This window comes from Parasteatoda tepidariorum, chromosome 9, assembly GCF_982258835.1.
Source record: "Parasteatoda tepidariorum strain Cologne lab strain chromosome 9, Ptep-v5.0, whole genome shotgun sequence".
Taxonomy (NCBI): domain Eukaryota; kingdom Metazoa; phylum Arthropoda; class Arachnida; order Araneae; family Theridiidae; genus Parasteatoda; species Parasteatoda tepidariorum.
In genome coordinates, this window is record NC_141763.1 from 75,122,500 (window position 1) to 75,146,069 (window position 23,570).

General features: G+C 32.5%; 1 protein-coding gene across 1 annotated transcript in view; it reads left to right on the forward strand.

Moving 5' to 3' along the window:
• Positions 1 to 847: 847 nt before the first annotated feature.
• The window catches only part of LOC107450706 (corticotropin-releasing hormone receptor 1), a 238,318-nt gene continuing 215,595 nt past the window's right edge, over positions 848 to 23,570 (forward strand). Inside the window, exon 1 of the mRNA XM_071186800.2 lies at positions 848 to 1,273. Within this exon, the coding sequence (XP_071042901.1) occupies positions 1,207 to 1,273 (67 nt within the window). The 5' untranslated portion in view covers positions 848 to 1,206. The remainder of the gene's footprint in view (positions 1,274 to 23,570) is intronic.

Consider the following 23,570-nt stretch of genomic DNA (forward strand, 5'->3'; position numbering starts at 1 on the left):
TCAAACTGGAAGACAACTGCCAGGCGGAGGCAGGCCTGGAGGAAGTTGATTGAGAAAGCCAGGGCTCACCCGGGGCTGTCGTGCCATTGAGGAAGGAAGGAAGGATTAAAAAATAACGAGAGTAAAAATTAAAACAATCTCTTTACTATGCCCGGAATCACGTTTATTTCTCAATCTATACAACCAGATGGTAGTACAAGACTATTTGTAATGTATTTGAGATAGTTAGTTTTTTTTTTTAAATTAGATGACAGCACGTATCAAAGATGCATATTTACAATTAACCAAAAAAGTAGAAATGAATGCATAGTTTTATATAATTTTCTAGAATAAAAGATCAATTTAATGTCCGTTTTTTTTTTCAAAAATTACCAGACCTTAATAGAGTTAAAAATAATTTTTTTATTATCGTAGGTGGATAATTCATCCTAAATGTATTTTCAAGTATTTTAATTCAATTCCAACATTTTTGCTAATAAAGCGAAAATTCCTTTCTTATGAATATTGTATAACTGCCACTTTTCAAAAGAATTAGACAAACAATATTTCTAAAAGCAAAATGAAGTAAAAGAAAACTTCATTACGATAATTTCGTAAAATGAAGTAAGAAACAACTTGATAAAAATATGTCCCAAGCATCAAGTAACAACTTATCGGTAATATGCAATTCAAATGTGTAATTTCAATACATTTTTATCTTTTTCTTTGGCGCCTAAGGGGAAAAAAATATCTCACTCATTACTTAAGAAGAGAGTTAAATAAATCATCTGGGAAGTGACGTCACACTTTTGACATACGCTGAACGTGGAAAATTTTTTCTAGATTGAAATCAAGCTTAGAGAAAGCTTTATGATGTTTATTTATTCTGTTATGGGAAACATGATTAATGTGTTTCAATTTTGTGTGCATTTTTTGTGTCAGTATTAACGCGGAACCTTTAGGAAGTTCTAAGTTACTGCAGTATTTTTCTTTTGAATACATTCTTAAGGTGCAAAATTTATTAATTAATTTATTATAGTAATGTTTCAATGTATATTTAATGTTAAAAAAATGTAAGTTTGAATTTTCTGAACGTATACCGTTAAATAGCAGTTATGCTTGAAGAAACGATATGGTGTTTTAAAATATTGAGTTTCATTTGATATTTTCAACAATACTCAAACTGCGATTTCAGTCAGGGATATTTAAATTTAAGAGAAAACTTAAATGAATTCACCTGGTTCTTTGGAAGAATGCATGGAGACTTATAAACTAAACGAAACAAACACTGAGGGTAAGTTATTTTAATCTTAATTTATTTTTGAATTAACAAATTTAATTGCATTTATTGAAAAATGTTTCTTCTTCTTCAAATGATGTTTCTGTTTTGCGTGTAACTCAATTTCAATTCAATTTGTCATCCTTTTTTTATCTGTAAAAATCTAGTGAAAAATTTTTTTGGGGAATTTTTTATGGTTGATATAATTTAAATAGTCAAATATGAGAAATCATTTGGCTTTTAAAAATTACTATATTTTTTACTTTTTATATAGAATTTTTTTTAATTAACTATATTGTATTGCTTCATTAATGTTGAAAGCGAAATTCTTGCAATGAAATGCTACATAGTTATTCGAGTTTTATCTGATCTCCATTAAATGTTGGTAGGTACTTTATTTACGTCACACTAAAGCTTCACAATGGGCCATCGGCGACGGTCTGGGAAACATCCCTGATGATGATATAAAAGACATGGCCTCACAATTTTGATTCTCTACAGTGGGGATGGCTCCTCTGATTTGGTAGCCAAGCGACCTGCACACAAAGTCGAGCACTTAATGGTAAAACAGTTTACGAGGACGGATACCACGTACCCTCGGATCCAACACTGGCTAATCAAAGTGGTTGATTACCCACTTACTGATCGCGGATAGTTATGCTTGACTTCGTCACCGTGTCTTTACGATCTGCCTCCATTACAGAGAAAAGTCAAATAAATACAAAAAAAGTAAAAGGAAAAACATGAAAAAAATCACGATTAAATGTTGATTCGCTCAAAAAAGCCTAGATAATACTTTACTAATTATTGATTGACTATTTTTGTTTCACCTTCATTCTCACCTTTTCTGAAATTTAAATTTCAGCTTTGATTGAAACTTTGCTACGTGGTGAACCATATCAAAGCTCAAATTTGCTGCAACTTTAATATGTTGCTAACAAAAATCGGATTAGGGTAAACTAACCAGTGAAGGAAAACTTAAGCTTCGCTTGCCTTTTAAAAAATCATATTAATTTCAAAATTCGTAATTTTAGTTAAATGACAGTGTCAACGTATTTGCTACTAATTAGAAATTAGGTAAAAAAATTGTAGAGAATTTACATAATATTGTTTTAAGTTTTGGAGATTCAAATAACAAGTAGTAAGAAGACGAAGTGAAAGAACAGCTCTTACCAGTGAAGGAACACAAAATTTCCCAGTATAGGAACGCTTAATTTTGGTTATTTTTTAATGCTCTTTATGAATTTATATGCCATACAAATATCTAAAAACAAGCCTATTCTTGAAATTATAGCATACAAATACTTGGAAAATGTAACTTTTTTTTGTAATCATGAATTGAAAAGTAAAGTGTCAACATATTAACACATACTGTTCATTCACTGGGAAATCTAAGCCCAGTAAAGGAACATGTCTGTTCCTTTACTAGTTAGAAGTTGTTTTTTGTATTTTTAACATACTTTTGATGCAAAACATCACTAAAGGTACAACAAAATTAAAGTTTTTCTTTCATTTTCATTAACTTGGAAAAAACCCAGTAAAGGAATACTTGTTCCTTCACTGGTTTTTCATCGTTTGGTGATCCAGTGAATAAACACCCCCTTATCTCAGTACTTGATTATGCTATAATGCTTAAAAAATTAAACGTAACTTCAATAACTATATTTTGAATTCTTATTTTCACTGTGAGAAAAATAAAACTATTACATGCAATTGATTCCACTTCAAACATATAAATACAAACACTCACCTTATAATTTTTTCAAAGAAACAAGGTGTTGCAGAGATAATAACAAATTTAAAAGTTTTTCCAGAGAAGTCTATGTGACCAGGTAATCCAAAACATTGCTAGATGACTTCTTATTGTTGGGCAGTAAACTATTGTTACCAATTAATCTAAGGAAAAACTTTCAAATTCTTATTTTTAATCAATATATATGAAATATTTCATCACTGGTTGGTTTACCCTATATTACAGATCTTCTAAAATTTGATTACTTGATGCTATGGTTTGGTTTAAATGGGAATATGATTATAATTAATAACTTATTAAGGCTGTTGCATAGTTACAACGTATTATATTTCAAGGTTCGTATTATGGTTATATGAACCATTTTTGGTGATTTATAAATCATCAGGCTTATTCATTTTATAGTTCCAAATAAGACACATGCATAAGATATTAAATTTTTGTTGTAAAGATATGTCTTTTATAATTCTGAATTATTGTAGAGTAAAATTTTTGCTCCATTTGTTTGTGAATCTACACTGTGAAAAAAGGTATGGTCAAAACTACCAGCGCATTCTAAAATAAACCGTGTTTTGGGGTCAACAATAACATCTAAAATCTCAGTAATTTTTACCGAAGCTCTTAGGTAATGATTTCGTCAAAACTAACAAAAAAGTATAGTTTTATTATATGTACTAAAATTTTATAAATGGGATGAACCTTAGAGTATGGCACAAAAACCATTAATTCGATTAAATTTACTTTTAAATTTTGTATTTTTACTAAATGTGTATTAATAAGGGCAACAGTTTTGAGAATTTCCGGCTTACTGTAAACATGTGAATTGTTAAAATACCATATATTTTAGTTTTTGTTATCAAAATCATGGTTTCTTTCATCAGGAATGACATTTCCATGTAGTACGGTAATTTCACTAGAAACTTTTTCTCAGTGTTAGAAGAAAGGTGCATTGGAATCTGTTAAGAATTGCCACGAGGCGGCGCTCTCATCATATGACACATTATTGTTCAGTTGCCATTCAACTCTAGAACAGAGAACATCTCCTGTCACTCAAAATGATCTTGTCAATTTTATGTTATTAAGTTTCAAAATAAATGTTTATGTTTGTTACAGTCCGCTACTTTATAGCTCAATATATCACGAACACTAAACAAAAAGTGGTCATCGCCGAGCACGAAGACAAACCGAACGCTTGTGGAAATTGAGTACGAAATCGAAACGAACAATGGCTTTGGAGCAAATAACAGTATTTAACCGAAAACGGGGTTATATACGAGGACAATTGACAAGGATTGAAAATGCACTTCAGCAAAATACTGATTTACCTGTGGACAATACGGACATCACTCAAAAATTATCAACTTTGGATAAACTTAGAACAAAGTTAGAGGATCTACACTAAACAAAAGCAACTAGCAGCGAATGCTATTCTACTTTGTCGGATGAGGATTTGCCAGATTTTGAAGAAAGTTTAGATGGGCTGCAAATTGACCTCGAAACATGCGAGGTAAGCTTTCAAAAACTTTTAAATCCAAATTCTAATTCAAATGAAAATAGTTCGTCCTCTGGTAACTGTAAACTAAAATTACCGTCAATTAATCTTCCGGAATTTTCAGGTTTATATGTTGAATGGTTGTCATTCAAAACGCAATTTATGTCTTTAATTGACGATAACAAACAGTTGTCAGAACAACAAAAATTGTTTTACCTTCAGTCGGCACTTAAGGGTAACGCTAAACAATTAATTACGGTAAATGATACATACAACAGTTTATTCGAAGCATTGAAAAAACGATTTGAAAATACACGGTTGCTAATTATGAGTCATATTGGTGAAATATTTAATTTTTCTAAAGTTAAATATGAATCTGCGTCTAGTTTAAGACAGATGCTCGATAAAATTGAAAGTAATTTGCGATCATTAAAACAACTAGAATTGGAAACGAACCTTCTTTGCGAAGCAATATTAATTTATATAATTATTCAAAGAATTGATATTGACTCGCGTAAATTATACGAAATGGAACTGGGTTCGGAATTACCGAGTTGGGAAAAATTTACGGAATTCTTAACTAAAAGATGTCAAGCACTAGAAAATGTAAACAGAAATTCAGGCGAATTTAAACGGGAACCAACCCCGAAATTCAAAACTCTAATGGTGAAAAACGAAAACAAAAATAATTGTTTATTAGGATGCATGGAATCCCACCCTATTTTCAGATGTAAAAAGTTTATCGATTCTAACGCAGATGATAGATTAAAATGTGTTGTAAGGAATAAATTATGCTTTAATTGTCTCGGATTTCACACAATGTCTAAATGTAAGAAAATTCATTTAAAATGTAAATCTTGTAACAAGAATCATAGTACAATGTTACACGGAGCGAACTTTTTCTTCGATAGACAAAATCAAAACAAAAATGAGGGTGTGGCGCCAATGAGCAGGGAAGAAAGAAATAATTCAGTTTCGGAACAAGAAGTTACGCAATCACAAATGCAAAATGAAATTAATAACAAACCGCAAGAGGCACCATGTTTATATTCTTTTAATGTAAATAAAAACGTTCTTCTTTCTACAGTGAAAGTTAAAATATTTCAATCGAACGGAAAATATTTGCATTTGACAGGGCTATGCGATTCTGGAAGTATGAAATCTCTTATTACAGAAGAGGCAGCTAATTTATTGGGTTTAAAAAGATCGCGTTGTAGGTCAAATTTAATTGGATTAAAAAATACAGTATTTCCGATAACTGAAAAGATTTATTCGCGTATAAGTAATGATGAGGAATCATATAATAAGGAACTCGAATTGTTAATTTTGCCAGAAATAGCCGGAAATGTTCCTTCGGAAGAAATAAATATTTCTAATTTGAATTTACCCGAAAACGTAAAGTACGCTAATCCTAATTTTTATTTACCGCAAAAAATATCGATTCTTTTAGGAGGAGACGTATTTTATGAATTGTTAAAAGGAAATCAAATTCGATTAAGGGGTAATTCTATTATTTTAATTGAAACAGTTTTCGGGTGAATGGTTACAGGTTCGATCCCCTCTACACACCCACATGATTCCAAATGTTATTTCATACAGGACAATGTTGACGAAGGGTTAAATAAATTTTGGGAATTAGAGTCAATTGGGATAGTTCCAAATGATAATACAGATGGGGAAAGTACTGCTTTAGCTCTCTTTAAAAATTCTGTAGATTACAAAGAAGGGAGGTATCAAGTTGGGCTACCATGGAAACATGATTTTAGGGAATTAAACGATAACTTAACTGTAGCCAGAGGACGGCTAGATCATTTGATTAGAAAATTTGAGAGACGCTCAGAACTGTATGAAGATTATCGTGAAATTCTGAAAGACTATGAAAATCAAGGCATCATAGAGAAGGTCCCAAAAGACAAAGTACAAACAGATAAACCGCTATTTTATCTACCATTTTCCATGGTTTACAGAGAATCAGTCAGTTCTAGTAAACGAATAGTTTTTGATGCCAGCTCACATGAAGAAGGTGAACTTTCCTTAAATGACTGTTTATACGCAGGACTTAGCCTAAATCCCCTGATATTTAACATGCTCATATTTTTTCGTTTGAATGCTGTGGTGATCTTAGCAGATATCGAAAAAGCGTTCCTTCAAATATCGTTGAATGAGACAGATCGAAATGCAGTGAGATTTCTTTTTCCAAGTTCGAACCCGGCCACAAGTGAGCAGTATGACATAAATATTTTTAGATTTTGCAGAGTTCTTTTTGGTGTCAACGCCAGTCCCTTCTTGCTTTCTGCCACAATTAAGGAACATATCAAAAAATATCAAGAGTTGCATCCCACTACGACGAATATGCTCAATGAATGTCTATATGTCGACGACTTTATAGGAGCTCTCGACGACGTGAAATCTGCCTTTCAGATGTCGGACGAAGCCAAGAAAATTATGGCAGAAGCAAGCATGAATCTGTGTAAATGGAGTTCAAACAGCAAGGAACTGGTACAATTATGGAAAGATTGCGGGTTCGAAACCCATCCCATTCATTCGGAAGCCAATCTTACAGCCAATTTACACAAAGTTCTAGGACTGCCATGGCATGTGCATGAAGACTACATCTCTGTAGATCTGAAAGACTTGCTTAAATTCGATGGAAAAGAAAGCATTACTAAAAGAATTGTTTTAAGATCTATCGGAAAACTGTTCGACATATTGGGTTTTCTTAGTCCGTACACAATAAGACTCAAGTGTTTACTCCAAGACTTGTGGCTTAGAAAGTGTCCGTGGGATACGGAACTTCCACCAGACATTCGCCAACAATTTATTCAGTGGAGGTCTGAGTTACCTGTCATTTCTAAATTACAAGTTCCTAGAATGATTCTAGACTCCAGTCTAGATGATGCCAAGGTACTTCAAATTCATGTATTTTCGGATGCCAGCCAAAAAGCATACGGAACAGCAGTGTACCTAAGAGTGAAGTACAGTGACAAAATCACAGTTAATCTTATCGCATCAAAGAGTCGTGTTGCTCCATTAAAGAAACTGACTCTTCCAAAACTAGAACTAATGGGTGCATTACTTGCAACCAGACTCGCAAAAGAAATAGAACAGATTGTAAAACGAAAAGGATCCCCCACAGTTCATTTTTGGACAGATTCCCAGATCGCATTGTTCTGGATCAAAGGACCTCATCATAAATGGAAACAGTTTGTTTCCAATCGAGTGAAAGAGATTCAAGCCCTTAGCAATCCTGAATCTTGGTCACACGTTCCCGGTAAACTTAACATTGCTGACATTCTTACGAGAGGAGTTAGTGCAGAAGTTCTTCTGAAAAATGAGGCCTGGTGGTCAGGTCCCGAGTTTTTAAGAAAAGATGAGATTTCAGTGTTTGAGTGCACTAATTCTATTGCTGAAAACTCTTACCTTTCAGAGTTAAAAAAAGGTTCCTCTGTTGAAGAGAATATGTGTTTTGCTTTAACTAATCAAAATGTTATGTTTTATAATTACTTACTTAAATTTACCAATAATTTTTCTAAACTTGTTCGTATAGTTTCATATATTTTTAGATTTATCTATAACTGTAAAAATCCAAAGAACAAGGCAGGTAGGTTTTTAGATTCTGAAGAATTGAACAAATCCGAAACTTTTCTCTTAAAATTTGCCCAAAGTGAATATTTAGAAGAATTGAATGCTTTAATGAAAGGTGAGAATGTGAAAGGTAAAAGTAAATTGTCTTCTCTTAATTGTTTTATTGATAAAAAGGGTCTTATACGTGTTGGAGGTCGAATTGTAAATTCAAGTGTTAATGATTATACTAAACATCCAATTGTCCTTCCAGCAAAACATCCCTTAACCTATATGATTGTACATTATTTTCATTTGAAATATTTACATGTCGGAGCACAAACTTTGTTGTACTTAATACGTCAAAAATATTGGCCTGTTAACGGCAGAAATTTGTGCAGGTTGGTAATACACAATTGTGTTACGTGCACAAAAAACAAACCAGTTTTAGAGCAACAATTAATGGGTCAGTTACCTAAAGAACGAATCGAACCTTCTCCTCCATTTACCATAACAGGTATTGATTTTTGTGGACCATTTTATATAAAATTTAAAGGACAAAGGAAAGGTGTTTTAAATAAGATATATGTTGCAATTTATGTATGTTTCTGTACTAAATCAATACATTTAGATTTTGTAAGTGACTTAACATCAACAGGGTTTATAGCTAGCTTGAAAAGATTTTTTTCTAGAAGAGGTAAGGCCTCTAAAATTTTCACTGACAATGGACGAAATTTCGTGGGTGCAGACGCTGAACTGAAACGGCTTTTCAAAATTATTAATTCACCAGATGAACCTTTGGCTCAATATTTTGCCGAGGAAAAAATTGATTGGCATTATAACCCCCCAAGATCACCAAATTTTGGAGGATTATATGAAGCCGGCGTTAAATCTTTTAAATTCCACCTAAAACGGATAGCGGGAAACTCCAATTTTACTTTGGAAGAATTCATTACAGTTTTAGCAGAGATTGAAGGAGTATTAAACTCCAGGCCATTGACTCCATTGTCAGCTGATTTCGAAAACTTTGATACCCTAACACCTGGGCATTTTCTTATTGGGAGACCCATCACTTCTATTACAGAACCCCAACTTGCAGATATCAATGAAAATAGACTCAGTAAATGGGAAAAGATTTCTAAAATTTCTCAAAAAATTTGGAGACTTTGGAAGCGAGATTATTTAAGTAATCTCCAAGAACGCCACAAATGGCAGTTCAGTAAAGATAATGTTAAAATTGGAACTTTAGTGTTGGTGAAAGAAGAGAATTTGCCAGCAACTAAATGGTTAACAGGAAGAATTGAGGAAATATTTAAGGGAAGTGATGGGAAGGTAAGAGTTGTAAAAATACGTTTGCCACAAGGCAATATACTTAAAAGATCAGTACGCAACATTTGTATTTTACCTATATATTAATTCTTGTGTTAAAATTTTCATTATAATTGTAAAGTTGAAATTACGTGTATGTATATTTGATGTTTTGTATGAATATTGTCAATTTTTCATTTTATTTTATTATGTAATAAGCATTGTAATTAATAATGATTGGATTTAAACATCCAATCGGCGGGGAGTGTTAAGAATTGCCACGAGGCGGCGCTCTCATCATATGACACATTATTGTTCAGTTGCCATTCAACTCTAGAACAGAGAACATCTCCTGTCACTCAAAATGATCTTGTCAATTTTATGTTATTAAGTTTCAAAATAAATGTTTATGTTTGTTACAGTCCGCTACTTTATAGCTCAATATATCACGAACACTAAACAGAATCTATAGTAAAATTTTAGAGCACCTCATAGTGTTTCATATTCTCACAATAATTTATATAATAATTTAGACCATGTGCGTACCATTAACACAGTACATTGTAAAGAATACCAACGTGACAGTGTGCGTTACATACCTGCACACCACGTTGAGAGAAAGAAAATCTCGTAAAGCCTTTTTCCTTTGGGGCCATCTTAAATTATTTGTTTATGCGATGACTGTACACTGTTAAAATTTTCATTCTGAAATTATGGTAAAAAACTGGCAGCTCTCTGTCCATCCGATTAACCGTAAAGTTTACAGTAAAGAACATTATTTTCCTTTATGGTTTTGAAACCATTTACCAGAAGTATGGTTATAAAACCATGAGTACAAAACTATACGGTTTTTTTAACCATTTACAACTAGCATTTTTCAAAAACGTAAAAAAATATAATTATTTAACTAGACATACTAACTCGTCTTTTCGTAAGGTAATGGGCATTGTAGAGTGCCGGACACTATAAATTTTCCATGTGTTGAAGGGAATGGGGGTGGTGTCAACACTAGGACTCGAACTCCAGTTCTGCCAGTCATATGATTGACAGATAAGCCCGCTCGGCTATGATATGTTCACAGTATCTTCTTTATGTGGTTCTAGTTGGTGTGATAAAATTCTGGTTGTTTGACTGTATTAGGTGAAAGCAGTTAATAAACAGTTTTTCTCAAACTCAACAGTTTGATTACCATTTTATTTACGGTTGTTTGACTGTTTTGATTAAATATGGTAAAATAACCATTCAATAAATTGTTATTTAACTATTTTTTCCGAGAAATTTCTAACAGCGTAGACTCAAAATATCTTAGCGTGAATTGTTTTCAAATCATCAAAAACATAACTGGCAATTTCAAGAATATATAATTTTTACGTAGTTGTAATCAGTACAATGACCTCAGTGGGTTCACTTCGAACAATTCTTGTAATAATTAATAGAAAAATGTTTTGTATTTATCAAATTTTTAATTTCGTTTATATTAATTTTTCAGCATAATGTTGTAACCTGCATTGGTTTTTTTCTGATTTTTTCATTCCTTATGTTACGCCTCTCTCTGAATTTATCTATAGAATTTGGAACTTCCTATATTGTTGTTGACGTATGCCATTAAGGCAGAGGGGGTGCGATTGTTCTTGTTTTCCAGTGGTGCCATCTATGGCCAAGAATTCGACTTCTGCCACACCCATACGTCACACCCATTTATAGGGCGGACTCATTCATACATCCATTCATTCATCCACAGATCGTAATTTTGACCTGAATCAGAGAACGATCAATCTCCAATCCAGTACCCCCAGAGGTGTTGATTTCTTCCTATATTGAAACCATGATATTTGAAGAGCATTTGAAACATGAAAAAAATATATATAAATTTTTAAAACAGAAATGTGTTTCTTTTTTTGTCACTTTCATGCAAATTGAAATTAAAAAGAAAGTGTTTTAGAAACAGAAAACTATTTTTGGGGGATAAAGACTCTTTTATGAAGTATTTCTGTAAACATGATTGCGTGCTTCAGTTGCAATAAGAATGAAACAAATTTTGCAAAAGATTGAAACGTCCTTATTACGAATAAAAACAAACAATGAAATGAAAAGACGTTTTGTGCTGCTTAAAAGTCTGACAATTTTTTGAAAACTTCTAGACAAGTTTAAGATAGTACTTGAATTGCTCTTTTTCGGCAACTGTAAACAAATCGTCCTTTTTTCTTCTTATCACTTAATGACACGCTCAAAAGCTATCAAGTGTTTAATAGGATAAACAATTCATGCTTTTATTGTAATTGAACGAATTCTATATACTTTCTTTCTTTGTTTTCGTTGAATTCATATATATGTCATTTTTTTGATAAAAAGTGGCCTTCACTTATATCTTAATATCAAAAGTATGTGAAACATATAAAATATGTAAAAAATATATAATAAAGTATGAAACGCCGGCATTCTATAGAATGCCTAGGCATTGTATATAATGTCGGATGTTTTTAGGCAAGGTATGAAATATGAGAAGTATTACATACTTTCCCTAGTCATTGTATGTAATACCTAGGCATTCTATAGAATGACAAATGCTATTTAGGCAAAGTATGAAAAAAACGTCCTGATGAGGTTATTATGCAAATGATGTGCATTTCTCAAAAACAAAAATTTTATTCTGAAAAAATAATGAGAGTGCCATTAAAAAAATTTATTCAAAATGTGCAAAGAAAAATGAAAGTTGTACAAAACATAATTTATGCCTTTCTTATTAAGGGAAACAAAATTTTCATATAAAAAAATAAGAAATTAACCTACTTGTTGCAACATGGCTGGCTTGAATGACATTTTGAATTACATTTCATTACATTTCGAAACGAATCGGAGATGCATTTTATACTTGCCGATTTATCATTTGGCTTTTTATAGATTGCCTTGGAAATGTGTGAAATATAAATGATTTCATGCATTGCCTGCTAGTTTCAGGCATTATATAGTGTATATACAATGTAGAATGTATATACAATATGTAGGGCATATACCAATAATGCTAAATTGACTTTTTTTGATGAACTTTTTCTCAGCATCTGAAAAAGACATTGCTTCAGTTCTTTTTCCATCGAATATTTACATATATATATTTTCACTGTAATGACTGTTGATACATATCTTTGGCAGAATTGTTTTTTTAAAAAAATTATGAACTTAGAGCTTTTAAATTTTGATAAATTTTCATTATTTTTGAGCAAAAATCTTTCATAACTCAAAAAGAATTCCTGTTAACGCCAGAACATTATCACAGCATTCAACTGATATAATCTCAAATATACCAAAAAAATTTCAAGGCGATATCCTAAGTCTTCTTTTTCTTCTTCATAAGCGCAACAGCCTTTCACAGGCCAAGGCTGACTCGCAGATTTTCCTCCATCTGGCCCTGTCCGGTGCGACGGCCCGTCATCGGTTGACTCCCAATAGCTTGAGGTCCTTTTCAACGTCGTCTATCCATCTTGTACGTGGTCGTCCCCTACGTCTCGTCCCTTCAATTGTGGAAAAAGTCACTTTTTTGTCAGGGACGGCATCAGAATTTCTGAAGAGGTGGCCCAGCCACCTAATGCGTGATGCTTTAATAGTTCTCACAATGTCGGTCCCACCGAATTTGTCATATTTTTTGTAAATTTCGTGGTTGTAAAGAATTCTCCTTACGTTATTCTCTTGAAGAAATCCAAAGATTTTCCTCAAAATTTTTCTTTCAAAAATTAGCAGTTTTTCCTCCTCTGTTTTTTTTAGGGTCCAGCACTCACTTCCATACGTAACTATAGGCCTGATTAAAGTTTTGTAGATGTTTAACTTTGTCTAATTAACTTTGTCTTCCCTTTGATGTATATCTTAAGTATTTTCTTATAAAAGGAACATCGAAAAAGATCAGTTTTAGCATTATTGATATATATCTTACCGACTCCCCTTAAACTGTTCATAGAAATAAGTCTGAAATATTTATAATACATATTTATTTCAGATTTTAAAAGTTATATGATTGAAATTTGATTATTGGCAATCCAGCATAGAAATAGATATGATTTTATTTCATAACCGTTTTTGAACAGTCGACCCAATTTGTTGGGTTTACGACTGCTAATATTCAACACCGTAGTCTCGTAATCTTGAACACTATTCAGAAGACAAGGGTACTCCTGGATCAAGTATTGGGAGAAATTTACCTTCGTGGAGGACTTTTCAATGTGACTAACCTGCATTTGCGTTACATTGAGAGGAAAACACGAAAACCTTCCACCGTTAGCCTGATGGCAAGGGGACTTTATCCCATGATCTGTCTACCACTGAGTATATTTTATATCAGAATTGTGGTCTGTGCAAGCCGTATGCGGAATTCGTATCATCCAGCCATCGCTGGGATTCGAACCCGGTTCACCTCATTGGAAGGTGAACGCTCTGTCCACTGAGCCATCACGGCTCAAATAGAAATGATGATTGAAAATTGATACCATAGAAACAGAATAGCGTAGCATGGAATTTATCATAGAAATGATCATTGAAAATCTAGTATAGAGATTGATGATATGATTGAAACCGTAGAAGAGAATAGCATAGAATTGATTAAGATGCATAGATAAATTATCATTGCAGCCTGAAATTTACCTTTTTTTCTAACTAGGAACCTAGAATAAAAAATTGTTTCCTCTTATAGCGTTTTTTTTTAAAAAGTGCCGGATGGTGCTATCCCAAGTAGCAGGTAAACTTAAGGCTAACGTTGTCTGTTCATTTTCATTTGGTTGGCATAGAAAGGTTGACTGATAAACCTTTTTTTAAACTTAGTAGGAATATTAGTATGTCAAGTTTGTTTCCTTAACAATCGGATAAAGTCATGCAAAAAAACTTTACAAAAAATCTCATTTTTAGCTTTCAAGGTAAACTTTGTTTTTGCCCATTTTTTCAATCGAGCTTTGTCTAGGCTCTCAAATGCAGCATTTTGCTTGTGTAGAAAATTTAATGATTGAGGCAACCTTCACTTTTAAAGTGTTAAAGTATATATATATAAATGGTTTTTGTTGTCTACGTGAATTTTCATTCAGAAATATGTAAGCGCTTATGTTTATGATTCCATGTTTATGACAGCTTGCACAGTTGATTTTTTCCATTCTTTGTTGCTAATTCGAAAAAGAAATGAGGATTTTTTTGTCGCCGTGTAAGTGAGCGATATAAGTTACGCCCTCAAATCATCAAGATTACGTCTTATACGTAGAAATCCGATCTCTAGATTAAAATTTATAGAGTTGTTACGAGTTTTTTTTTCTGTCACTGAAACTTTTGAAAATATATTATATACATTTTTGTAAGTCATTTCTACGTTTGCGTATCCCGTGTAGAACTTTTGATGCATGGAACTCAAATACAAATTTTTTTTCTAGAATCATTGCAAAACAGATTTTTAATAAAATGAAAATAACGGAATTTATAAATTCTTTGGTTAGAACTTAAAAACTGAGTTAGATTGAACTCAGCGAAAATGATCCAATGAAAGAAAACATTATGCATAAGGGTGAGTAGCTCTCTCATGTTGACCTCTTTTTTTGACCCCACACAAACCTTTACTGATGCCAACATTTATGAAGCCAAAACCTTTCGTTGGTACTTTTTTGTATATTCTCTGTAATTATCAGATTATGACATAAATTCATTCTCAAATTGCAAACTACAATCTTCAGCAAAACTTCGTCATTATTGTATTTTCCAACCTATCCGATTCTATATTTTTTTTATTTAAAAGTCGAACTTCGAACTAGTGCGGTGCTCCCGAATTGCATCACTTAGTAGGGAAATATTTCGAGAGGTTGAAAAGTTTATGTTTCAATGTTTGATTTTCTATTTTGGAAATTTGTTTGCTCTTTTAAGTTGCACATGTTTGCGTCTTTTATGTTGATTCTATTTAGCTGTTCTGGGAAAAACCCATAAATTGAGTAACATCTGGGTCGCAGATTAATCTGTTAACATTAACTCGTTTAAAGTATTGTTTGGTTGCTGATCCGTTTGTGATTGTTTTCCAAATACCTATTAATAGCTATATCTTTAATTTGTTTTTTAATTAAGGCTGGTGGTCAGGGTATGTTTATCCTGCTCAAATTGCCTGTTGTTGCATCTTTGTTTGCCATGTTGGCTAATTCATTGTGGATAACTATTTTATTTTACTTCATATCCGTTGTTGAACAGCCGACCCAATTTTTGGGCTTACGACTACTAATGTTCAACTCCGTAGCCTTGTAATTTTGAACCCAATCCATAAGACAAGGGAACTACTGGATAGAGTATTGGGAGAAATTTGCCTTTGTGGAGGACTTTTTGATGGAGCTAACTCGCATTTGCGTTACATGGAGAATAAGACCACGAGAACCTCTCCCGGTTAGCTTGACGGCAAGGGGAGACTGACTCATGATCCGTCTACCACTTAGGATATTTCACATCAGCACTGTGGTCGGTGCGACCCGGATGCGGAATTCGTATCTCCTGGGATTCGAACCCGATTTGCCTCATTGGAAGGCGAAAGCTCTTCTCCCAATACTTGAATTTCTTCCAATACTTGATCCATGAGCCATCGCGGCTCATGGATCAAGTATTGGGAGAAATTTGCCTTCATGAAGTACTTTTTGACTGAACTAACCCTTATTTGCGTTAATTGGTGAGAGAAATCACGAAAAACCTCGCACGGTTAGCCCAATGGCAAGGGGACTCTAAACCATGATCCGTCTACCACTTCGGATATTTTGAATGGTTCGAAAGGGCAACAATAAAGCGATTGTTTTACAGCTTGAGAATTATAAATATTCGGAACGCGCTATAGCGGCTTTGAATACTCGGCCATTGATATCGCATTATAATTCGACTTCTGTACCAAATAACTGTTAATTGCAACAATCAATTAATCAATTTTTGTTACATAAGGATGATTCAACACGCTTAAAATATTTTTTATTAAGTATTTATTGAACATTGTAGAATACTATATCAAACATTATACAAACTGTCTTATTTATTCGGTAGGCGTAACTCTAGGAGACGCTGTCTGCGAAAAAGAATCAATCAATTACTGAATAATGAAATTACCGATTAGGTGTAACTATGTACATGCAATGTTGCTAAATAATTGATGCAATTTATTAAAATAACTAAAAAGAAATTTCTTGCGAAAAAAAACAAAATTCCCTATTTATTTCGAAAAATAAAAGACACGATTGTATGAAATCATTAGCTATTTATGAAACTTTTCAATGATAGCATTTGCAAGGTTACTCTATTGATTAACCATATTGCATTCTCAAAGATAAAAGAGTGAAAGAATTTGCCCTATGATTTATTTCATTCTTGTTGCTTTCAAAACCGAGTAGCATTTCTTTATCGTGTCGCAATATTTACCTTTTTTTATACAATTCGAAAAATAAAAAAAAAATTGTACCGGCAGCTTTACGCTTCCTGTTACAACAAAAAAATTTCACATGCAAATGATGAAAAGCGGTAATGGCTCTGATATCGATAGATTATCCAAATTCTTTTCGTTTCTTCAAAAATTTATTCTCGAAATCTTTCCCAAAATGATTGTTTAATGCTTTGACAATTTTATTTTTATGGAGGAAAATTTTGTGACAATCCAAGACTTATTTTTAAAATATAATCCATTTTCTATTTGAATTGAATAAATTTCTAGAAAGCAAAAAAATGCCCTTTGAAATAAACGAAAAAGTAAGTGAAAAAATAGGTATTTTCACTAGTATGATAATATCAATATTAAACATATAGACTCCATCTATATTTATATTCCCAGAGAAAAATGAAAAAAAAAATGAAGAATAAAATTTCCAACCTTTTTAATTGTTAGAGATTCACAAACTACTAAATAAATATAAACTACTAAGTATCTTTTAAAATGTGATGTTCAGAATTAACCAAAATTTTTTTGTAGCTCAATAAGTAATTTCACTTGGGTTTTTGTAACTCAAGACGAAGTAAAGTGATTATGCCTAACCATTTGATTTAAATCAGGATTTAACTGAATAACTGTAAGCGACGTCACCCATGTGCGTCGAACTTGATAAGCTTCCGAATCGACAAATGCCACAAGTTACCTACGATGATGTCACTTGCAGATTTTTAATTTTATTTCATTAGTTCCAGTTGAGTTTCCATTATTTAAGTTTTTAGAAACACGCTTTAACCTCTTCCTTCTCGCTCCCGTGAAAATGACGGGGTGAGGTTTTGCTCGCTATTTCTCGCTCCTGTGATATTTCCGGGCTGGAGTGTTCAGTAGTAAAGCGCCAATAAGAATAAAACTCATTTATTTCTTTTGCCCGGAAAACATTTTATTTCCTATTTTACACACCAGATAGCAGTACCAGGATATTTTTAAGGTAATTGTAAATAGTTTACTTTAAACTAGATACCAGCACTAATCAAATACGTGTATTTGGCAAAATAGGCACTTTTATGACCGTTTTCATGAAAATTAACCGATCGTTAAGGGGTTAAAAGCGTAAATATTAACAAAAGAAACAGGTAGTTTCATGTACTTTTTAAAATATGTGGTTGTTATAGTTACATTTTTTTATAACTGTTGTTGAACAGCTGGCTCAATTTTAGGTTTACGACTTCCAATGTTTTACCCCGTAGCCTTGTAATTTCGAACCCAATTCAAAAGACAAGGGAACTCCCGGTTCAAGTATTAAGAGAAACTTGCCTTGCTGATGGAGCTAACCCGTATTTGCGTTGCATAGAGATTAAAACCACGAAAACCTTCCACGGTTAGCCTGACGGCTAGTGGACTCTAGCCCATGATCTGTTTACTACTGAGGTTTCAAGTCAGCACTGTGATTGGTGCGAGCCGGGTGCGGAATTCGTGTGGACCTGCTATCGGTGGGATTCGAACTCGGGTTCTTCTCATAGGGGTACGAGCTTTCTATCGCCTAAACCACCACGGCTCTATTGTTGTTACTTGTGCCATTCGTCAATACCAGCAAGCATGCTTGAAATCAAGCAAATGTTTAGGGAGAAGATGCGCTTCCTTTTTCATTAGTTGCGCCATCTATTGCCAATATTATGACTTCAGTTACAGACATGCCCCTGCTCATTTTACAGGGAGGACCCAATCATTCATTCACAGAACGTAATTATGACCTGAACCAGAGAGCGATCAATCTCCAATTCAACACTCGTAGAAGTATTGGTGTTTCTTATGGAAACTTGGAGGAATTTGTGATGCTGACAGATTTAACGTGCACCGCGCACCATTTTTTAAAATATAAATTTGGTGACGGCATATCCACACACTGCAAAATTATTAAAGTTGATTTTACTTGTGAAATCCTGAAACCGGAAACCTAAATAATTCATAAGAACGTGTGATAAAACTAATTTTTAATTGATTAGAGTTGTAAGCTAGCAAATCACTCATGCAATAAAATATTTATCTAATTGCTTGGAACATTTTTCTTCTGGATGTAGCGGGCAAACCAGTGATCGGAAGGAGTTTGAAAGTTAGGTTCTCCGAGTCGTTGAGCCTAGGTATATCAAATTCAATAAATTGCGGTTTTGTGTAAGATATATACACACATACACATAGACATATAAACATTCAGTTCTATTTATATAAATTTCAATGGAAAATGTTTAAAAAATGAATGCGATGTGCAGCAGGTAATTGTGATCAAAATATTTAAAGGTCGTGATAACGTAAATGAATAAATATCGATTTAAAAGAAATATTTGAAAACTTAGCTTTGGCATGGTCATATAAAGAAAGGATTAATAATTTGCCTTTAAGTCATAAAATCAGTGGTTCTCAAATATGTTTTGCGAAGTCCCCTAGAAGGGTCACATGGGTTCCGAGAATTAAGTCTTAATTATTTGATTTTGGAAACCTGTAATTATATTCATACCAAACCAGTAATCCATTATTTATTTAATTTTTTGGTTCTTTCATGAAATTATTTTTAAATAAAATGCCAGAAGAAAAATAGCAAAATTTAAAAATACGCATCGTTATTCATATAGAATATGAGAAAGATTTCCATTTAAAGAAAGTGCCTTTATATTTCACATTAAACTTTTGAATTCAAATTAAACTGATTAAATTCATCAATAAAGAAATAAGTTTTTCGGATAACCATTCGGAACGTTTATAATAGTTATTTTTCGCTTTCATTTCAACAAAAACCATAATTCATCTCGATTAACTAATTTTCTGCTTTTGCATACTCAGAAAAACTAATTTAATACTAGCCTGGATGCCACTCTAATTTTGCGAATTCAATTTGTCTGACGTGAAATCTAATTTTAGAACTATTGATAAAACGATAAGAAAAATTTCTTCATGTGTAATATATTCAAAATAAATAGCAGGTAATTCAAAATAGTTAGTTGTGCATTCAATTATTGTATTCACGATTGCTAATGAACTTTATTAATGAAGTCCGGTTTCCGCTAAAAGAAAGGTAATAATTTAGGACTTTATAGGAAAAAAATGCGAAATGTAAGGCATCTATACCCATAAGGTATCATGTGTTTCCATGAAAATAATCTGCGATAAAAACACAGCAACTAATTTCATTTTTTTCTTACATTTGTATTTAAACAACAGCAATAAGATATTTTTTCATTTTGCTTGATTCTTTACAGCAATCCATTTTCAGAATGAAGTTATTGACACATTTCGTGTAATTAAATACATTTTAGAAAAATTTCAAATGGATAGACAACCAATTTTTTTTCACATGTAACGAAATTTTTTCCAATACGTTAAGCAAACTTCATCGCATTCTTTATTGGAAATCAATTTACATGGTATGATTAGCTTTTACCATTTCGTTTGTGACATAATTTTGTTACATATGTTAATGACTTGGACACTGTTTTTTTCTGAACATATTTTTTCAGCTCATATTACTGTAAAATCAATAACTTTTATGTATTATGCATATAAATTATGTATGAACATTCATTCAATGAAAACACATGGATGAAAAATCCATATATTCGTTTAACAATGCTTTTTTGTTGTTGAAAATGCAAGCATCTAAGCACGTGCAGATTTAATTTATTGGAAGAAATGGTTTTTGTTAAAGTCCTAGGGTGGGTCAAACAAGTTTTTCAGATCGTCAACAGGATTTAAATATTCCTAAACCTTGTATTGCGAGTCAGACGAAGAACGTTGAAGAAAATCTCAAACTTAATGATGCAAATCCTTATTTTTACTTTTTTAAGGGAAGAGGGAAGGGGCTGAACCTTTTAATAGCCCGTGACTTTCTCTGGCAAAAAAAAGCTTTTTTTAAGAACGAAACAGTAAAAAAATAAAATAAAAACCTGAGGCAAGAGTATGTTATAAGAAAATATCAAAGAGGTCTGCATAGTCAAAATTTTTGTTTATAACTCCAAAAATCGTTAAAAATATTTCACACTAAAAACCAAGAATGATTCATAATGTAATGAAGCGCCAGGACCGTTCTTTTGCACTATTTGGTGCAAAGAATCTCCACCATTTTTGTTATTCAGAAATTCTAAAAATTGTTATCACTGTGAGATAAGACACACATAAAAGTATAGTTATTTTTACGATGCAATCTGAAGCAAGAATCAAAAATTTAGAATACATGTATACAATATTTTTTTTTTTAAATAGAATGAGATTGTCAATCAAACGTACACACAGCAACAAAAAAACATTAATATGAATTCAAACAAGGCTTAACAAAGATGAAGTGAATATAAATCAATTATAAAGATTATTATAGATATTAAATATAGATGCCGAAAGAAGTTAACTATAAATATTATAAAATTACTAAACATAACTGATCGATTTATGCAAATCTTATAAGAGCATAAATAAATATCTTTATTATACAACTAATAATATGCATGCATTTTATATCAGTTTACATGAACAGTTTGTCAAATCAATCTGACCAGAAGACTGAAATACTTGTTAAGTAATTGGTCATAATCAATATTCTTGATCTATCAGTAAAGAAGATTTAAACGTTCTCGGTATTAAATATGCTATGATTAGTTTGAGAACTTACTCCGCCAGGAAGATTTAATTACTTGACAACTAATCGACTATAATCACGGAACTTGCTTTCCAGTTGATAGCTAAGCCTAATTAAACTTCGATTTCTGCCATCATTGATCGAAAATGAAAAAAAGTTTATATCTTCAGAAATAATGTTGATAATTAAGTAAACTCACTCATTAAGTGTAGATGATGCCATTTGCCATCAATTATATCACTTCTAATACAAATAAAATAAAAATTACTTTTATTTTTTGAAATTTACGTGGCACCCAAAAACGACAACAACACCATGAGTGGAGGGAAAAGCATCTGAGTTTTGTTGAAAGAGTGATTAATTATTGAAGTTAAGATTTAACTACACCCTTAAAGCATTTTTAAACTATTGATTCGGTGGAAACTTCAAACAAAGAAAGCATTTATGCAATTGTTAGAGTTTTTAAACACCAAATTCAGATAGGTGCATCATAGTTTTTTCAGTGTTTAATTTAACTAAATACTATTGGGGTACAAATTCACGCATTTCATTTTTTCTCTTACATTCTTTATGAGTAGGACTTTGAATATTGAGTCCTCCAAGAGAGTTTTTACAGTACCAAAAACTTTTGAACCAATTTAATATTTTTTTCGAGCCGGTAGAATGAAATTTTTTACTTTTTTTCAGCAGTACATCTTCTTCCGGCTACCACATGAAAGGGCTATACTTGTCTTATAATATAGAATAATACCCTTAAATTATTTATAAGGTATTAATCAAGTCAGTTTTGACTTATGCTTCAGAGACATGGACTTTAACAAAAAGGGAAGAGAAGTTATTAGCAACCTTCGAAAGGAAGGTCCTACGAACCATCTTAGGTGCTATCCTCGATAACAACAATTGGAGAAAAAGATATAATTTTGAATTATATAAGATCTTTAATAGTGATGATATCATTAAATATAATAAACTAAGCAGAATGAGATGGGCCGGACATGCAGTGAGAATGAGCCCAGAACGAACAACATTAAGAGTCTTTAATGCAGCCCCCTCCAATAAGAGGCCAGGAGGAAGATTCAAAAAGAGATGGGAAGACTGTGTGGATGAGGATTTTGCCATCCCAAAAGTAAAGAACTGGAAATCAATTGCTGGGAGAAGCTTCTGAGGAAGGCTCAGGCTCACAAAGGGCTGTAGTGCCAATGCTGATGATGACCCTTTAATTAAGTCGATATCCCGAAATAATATTTTTTCCCAATGCCCATCCGATTAACACTTGTCATTCAGATATCAGTAGATAAGATTTGTTGGCGACTTTTTCAGGGGCACCATATTTGGTGACCTGAAAAAGTCGCCAAGGCACATTAAGAAAAAATAGCACAGAGAATGAAAGAGCATCCTTACCTTGTTGGGATTTAAACCAAGGATCTTCTTGATGTGAGTTCAGCTCCCTGACTATTGCACTGTCTCATCGGCAAAATAATATTTTATAAATTGCATTTAAGTGTAGTAGCATTATCCGTGTTGAAAAGAAATTTTTTTTTATCATTACACAGCATACTTTGTGCGCCCAACAAAAATCAATCCCCACCAGTAGAGCAACTATAAACTCAACATGATCGCAAAAAATTAATACTCGACCGTCAATGTTCGTCAATTAATACTCGTAAACTTTAGTTGATCAGTTCGCTAAATTTAAAAAAAATCTAAATTTTGACTTTTAAAAAACTCCCCAAAATAAGAATCTTAATTGCCTTGGACTTTTATTTTTTGCCCTGAAAGTTTATAATGAGTGAAATTATTTTTTGAAGAGACTTTGTGATTATTCCTAACGCAAGAATCTTAAAAAACAGATTTTGCAAATGTGCTTCATCAGTTCCGTCAAACCCGTTAATTTAAACTTTTGTTTTGCTTTTCTGAGATAATTGATTGTTGTTGCTGTTTCTGATGCCCCTTGAAAATATCAGCAAACATGCTTGGGGAGACCAAGCGAATTTAAAGCGGACAGTGCGTTTTATAATTTTCAGTTTCTATGACCAAGATTACGACTTCAGCCATACACAAATCACAACCCGCTTATAGGCCGGACCCATTCATTCATCCATATATAGTGATTTTGACTTGAACCAGAGAATTATCAAGCACCAATTCAGTACACCAATTTGGTATGTTATAGGAACATGG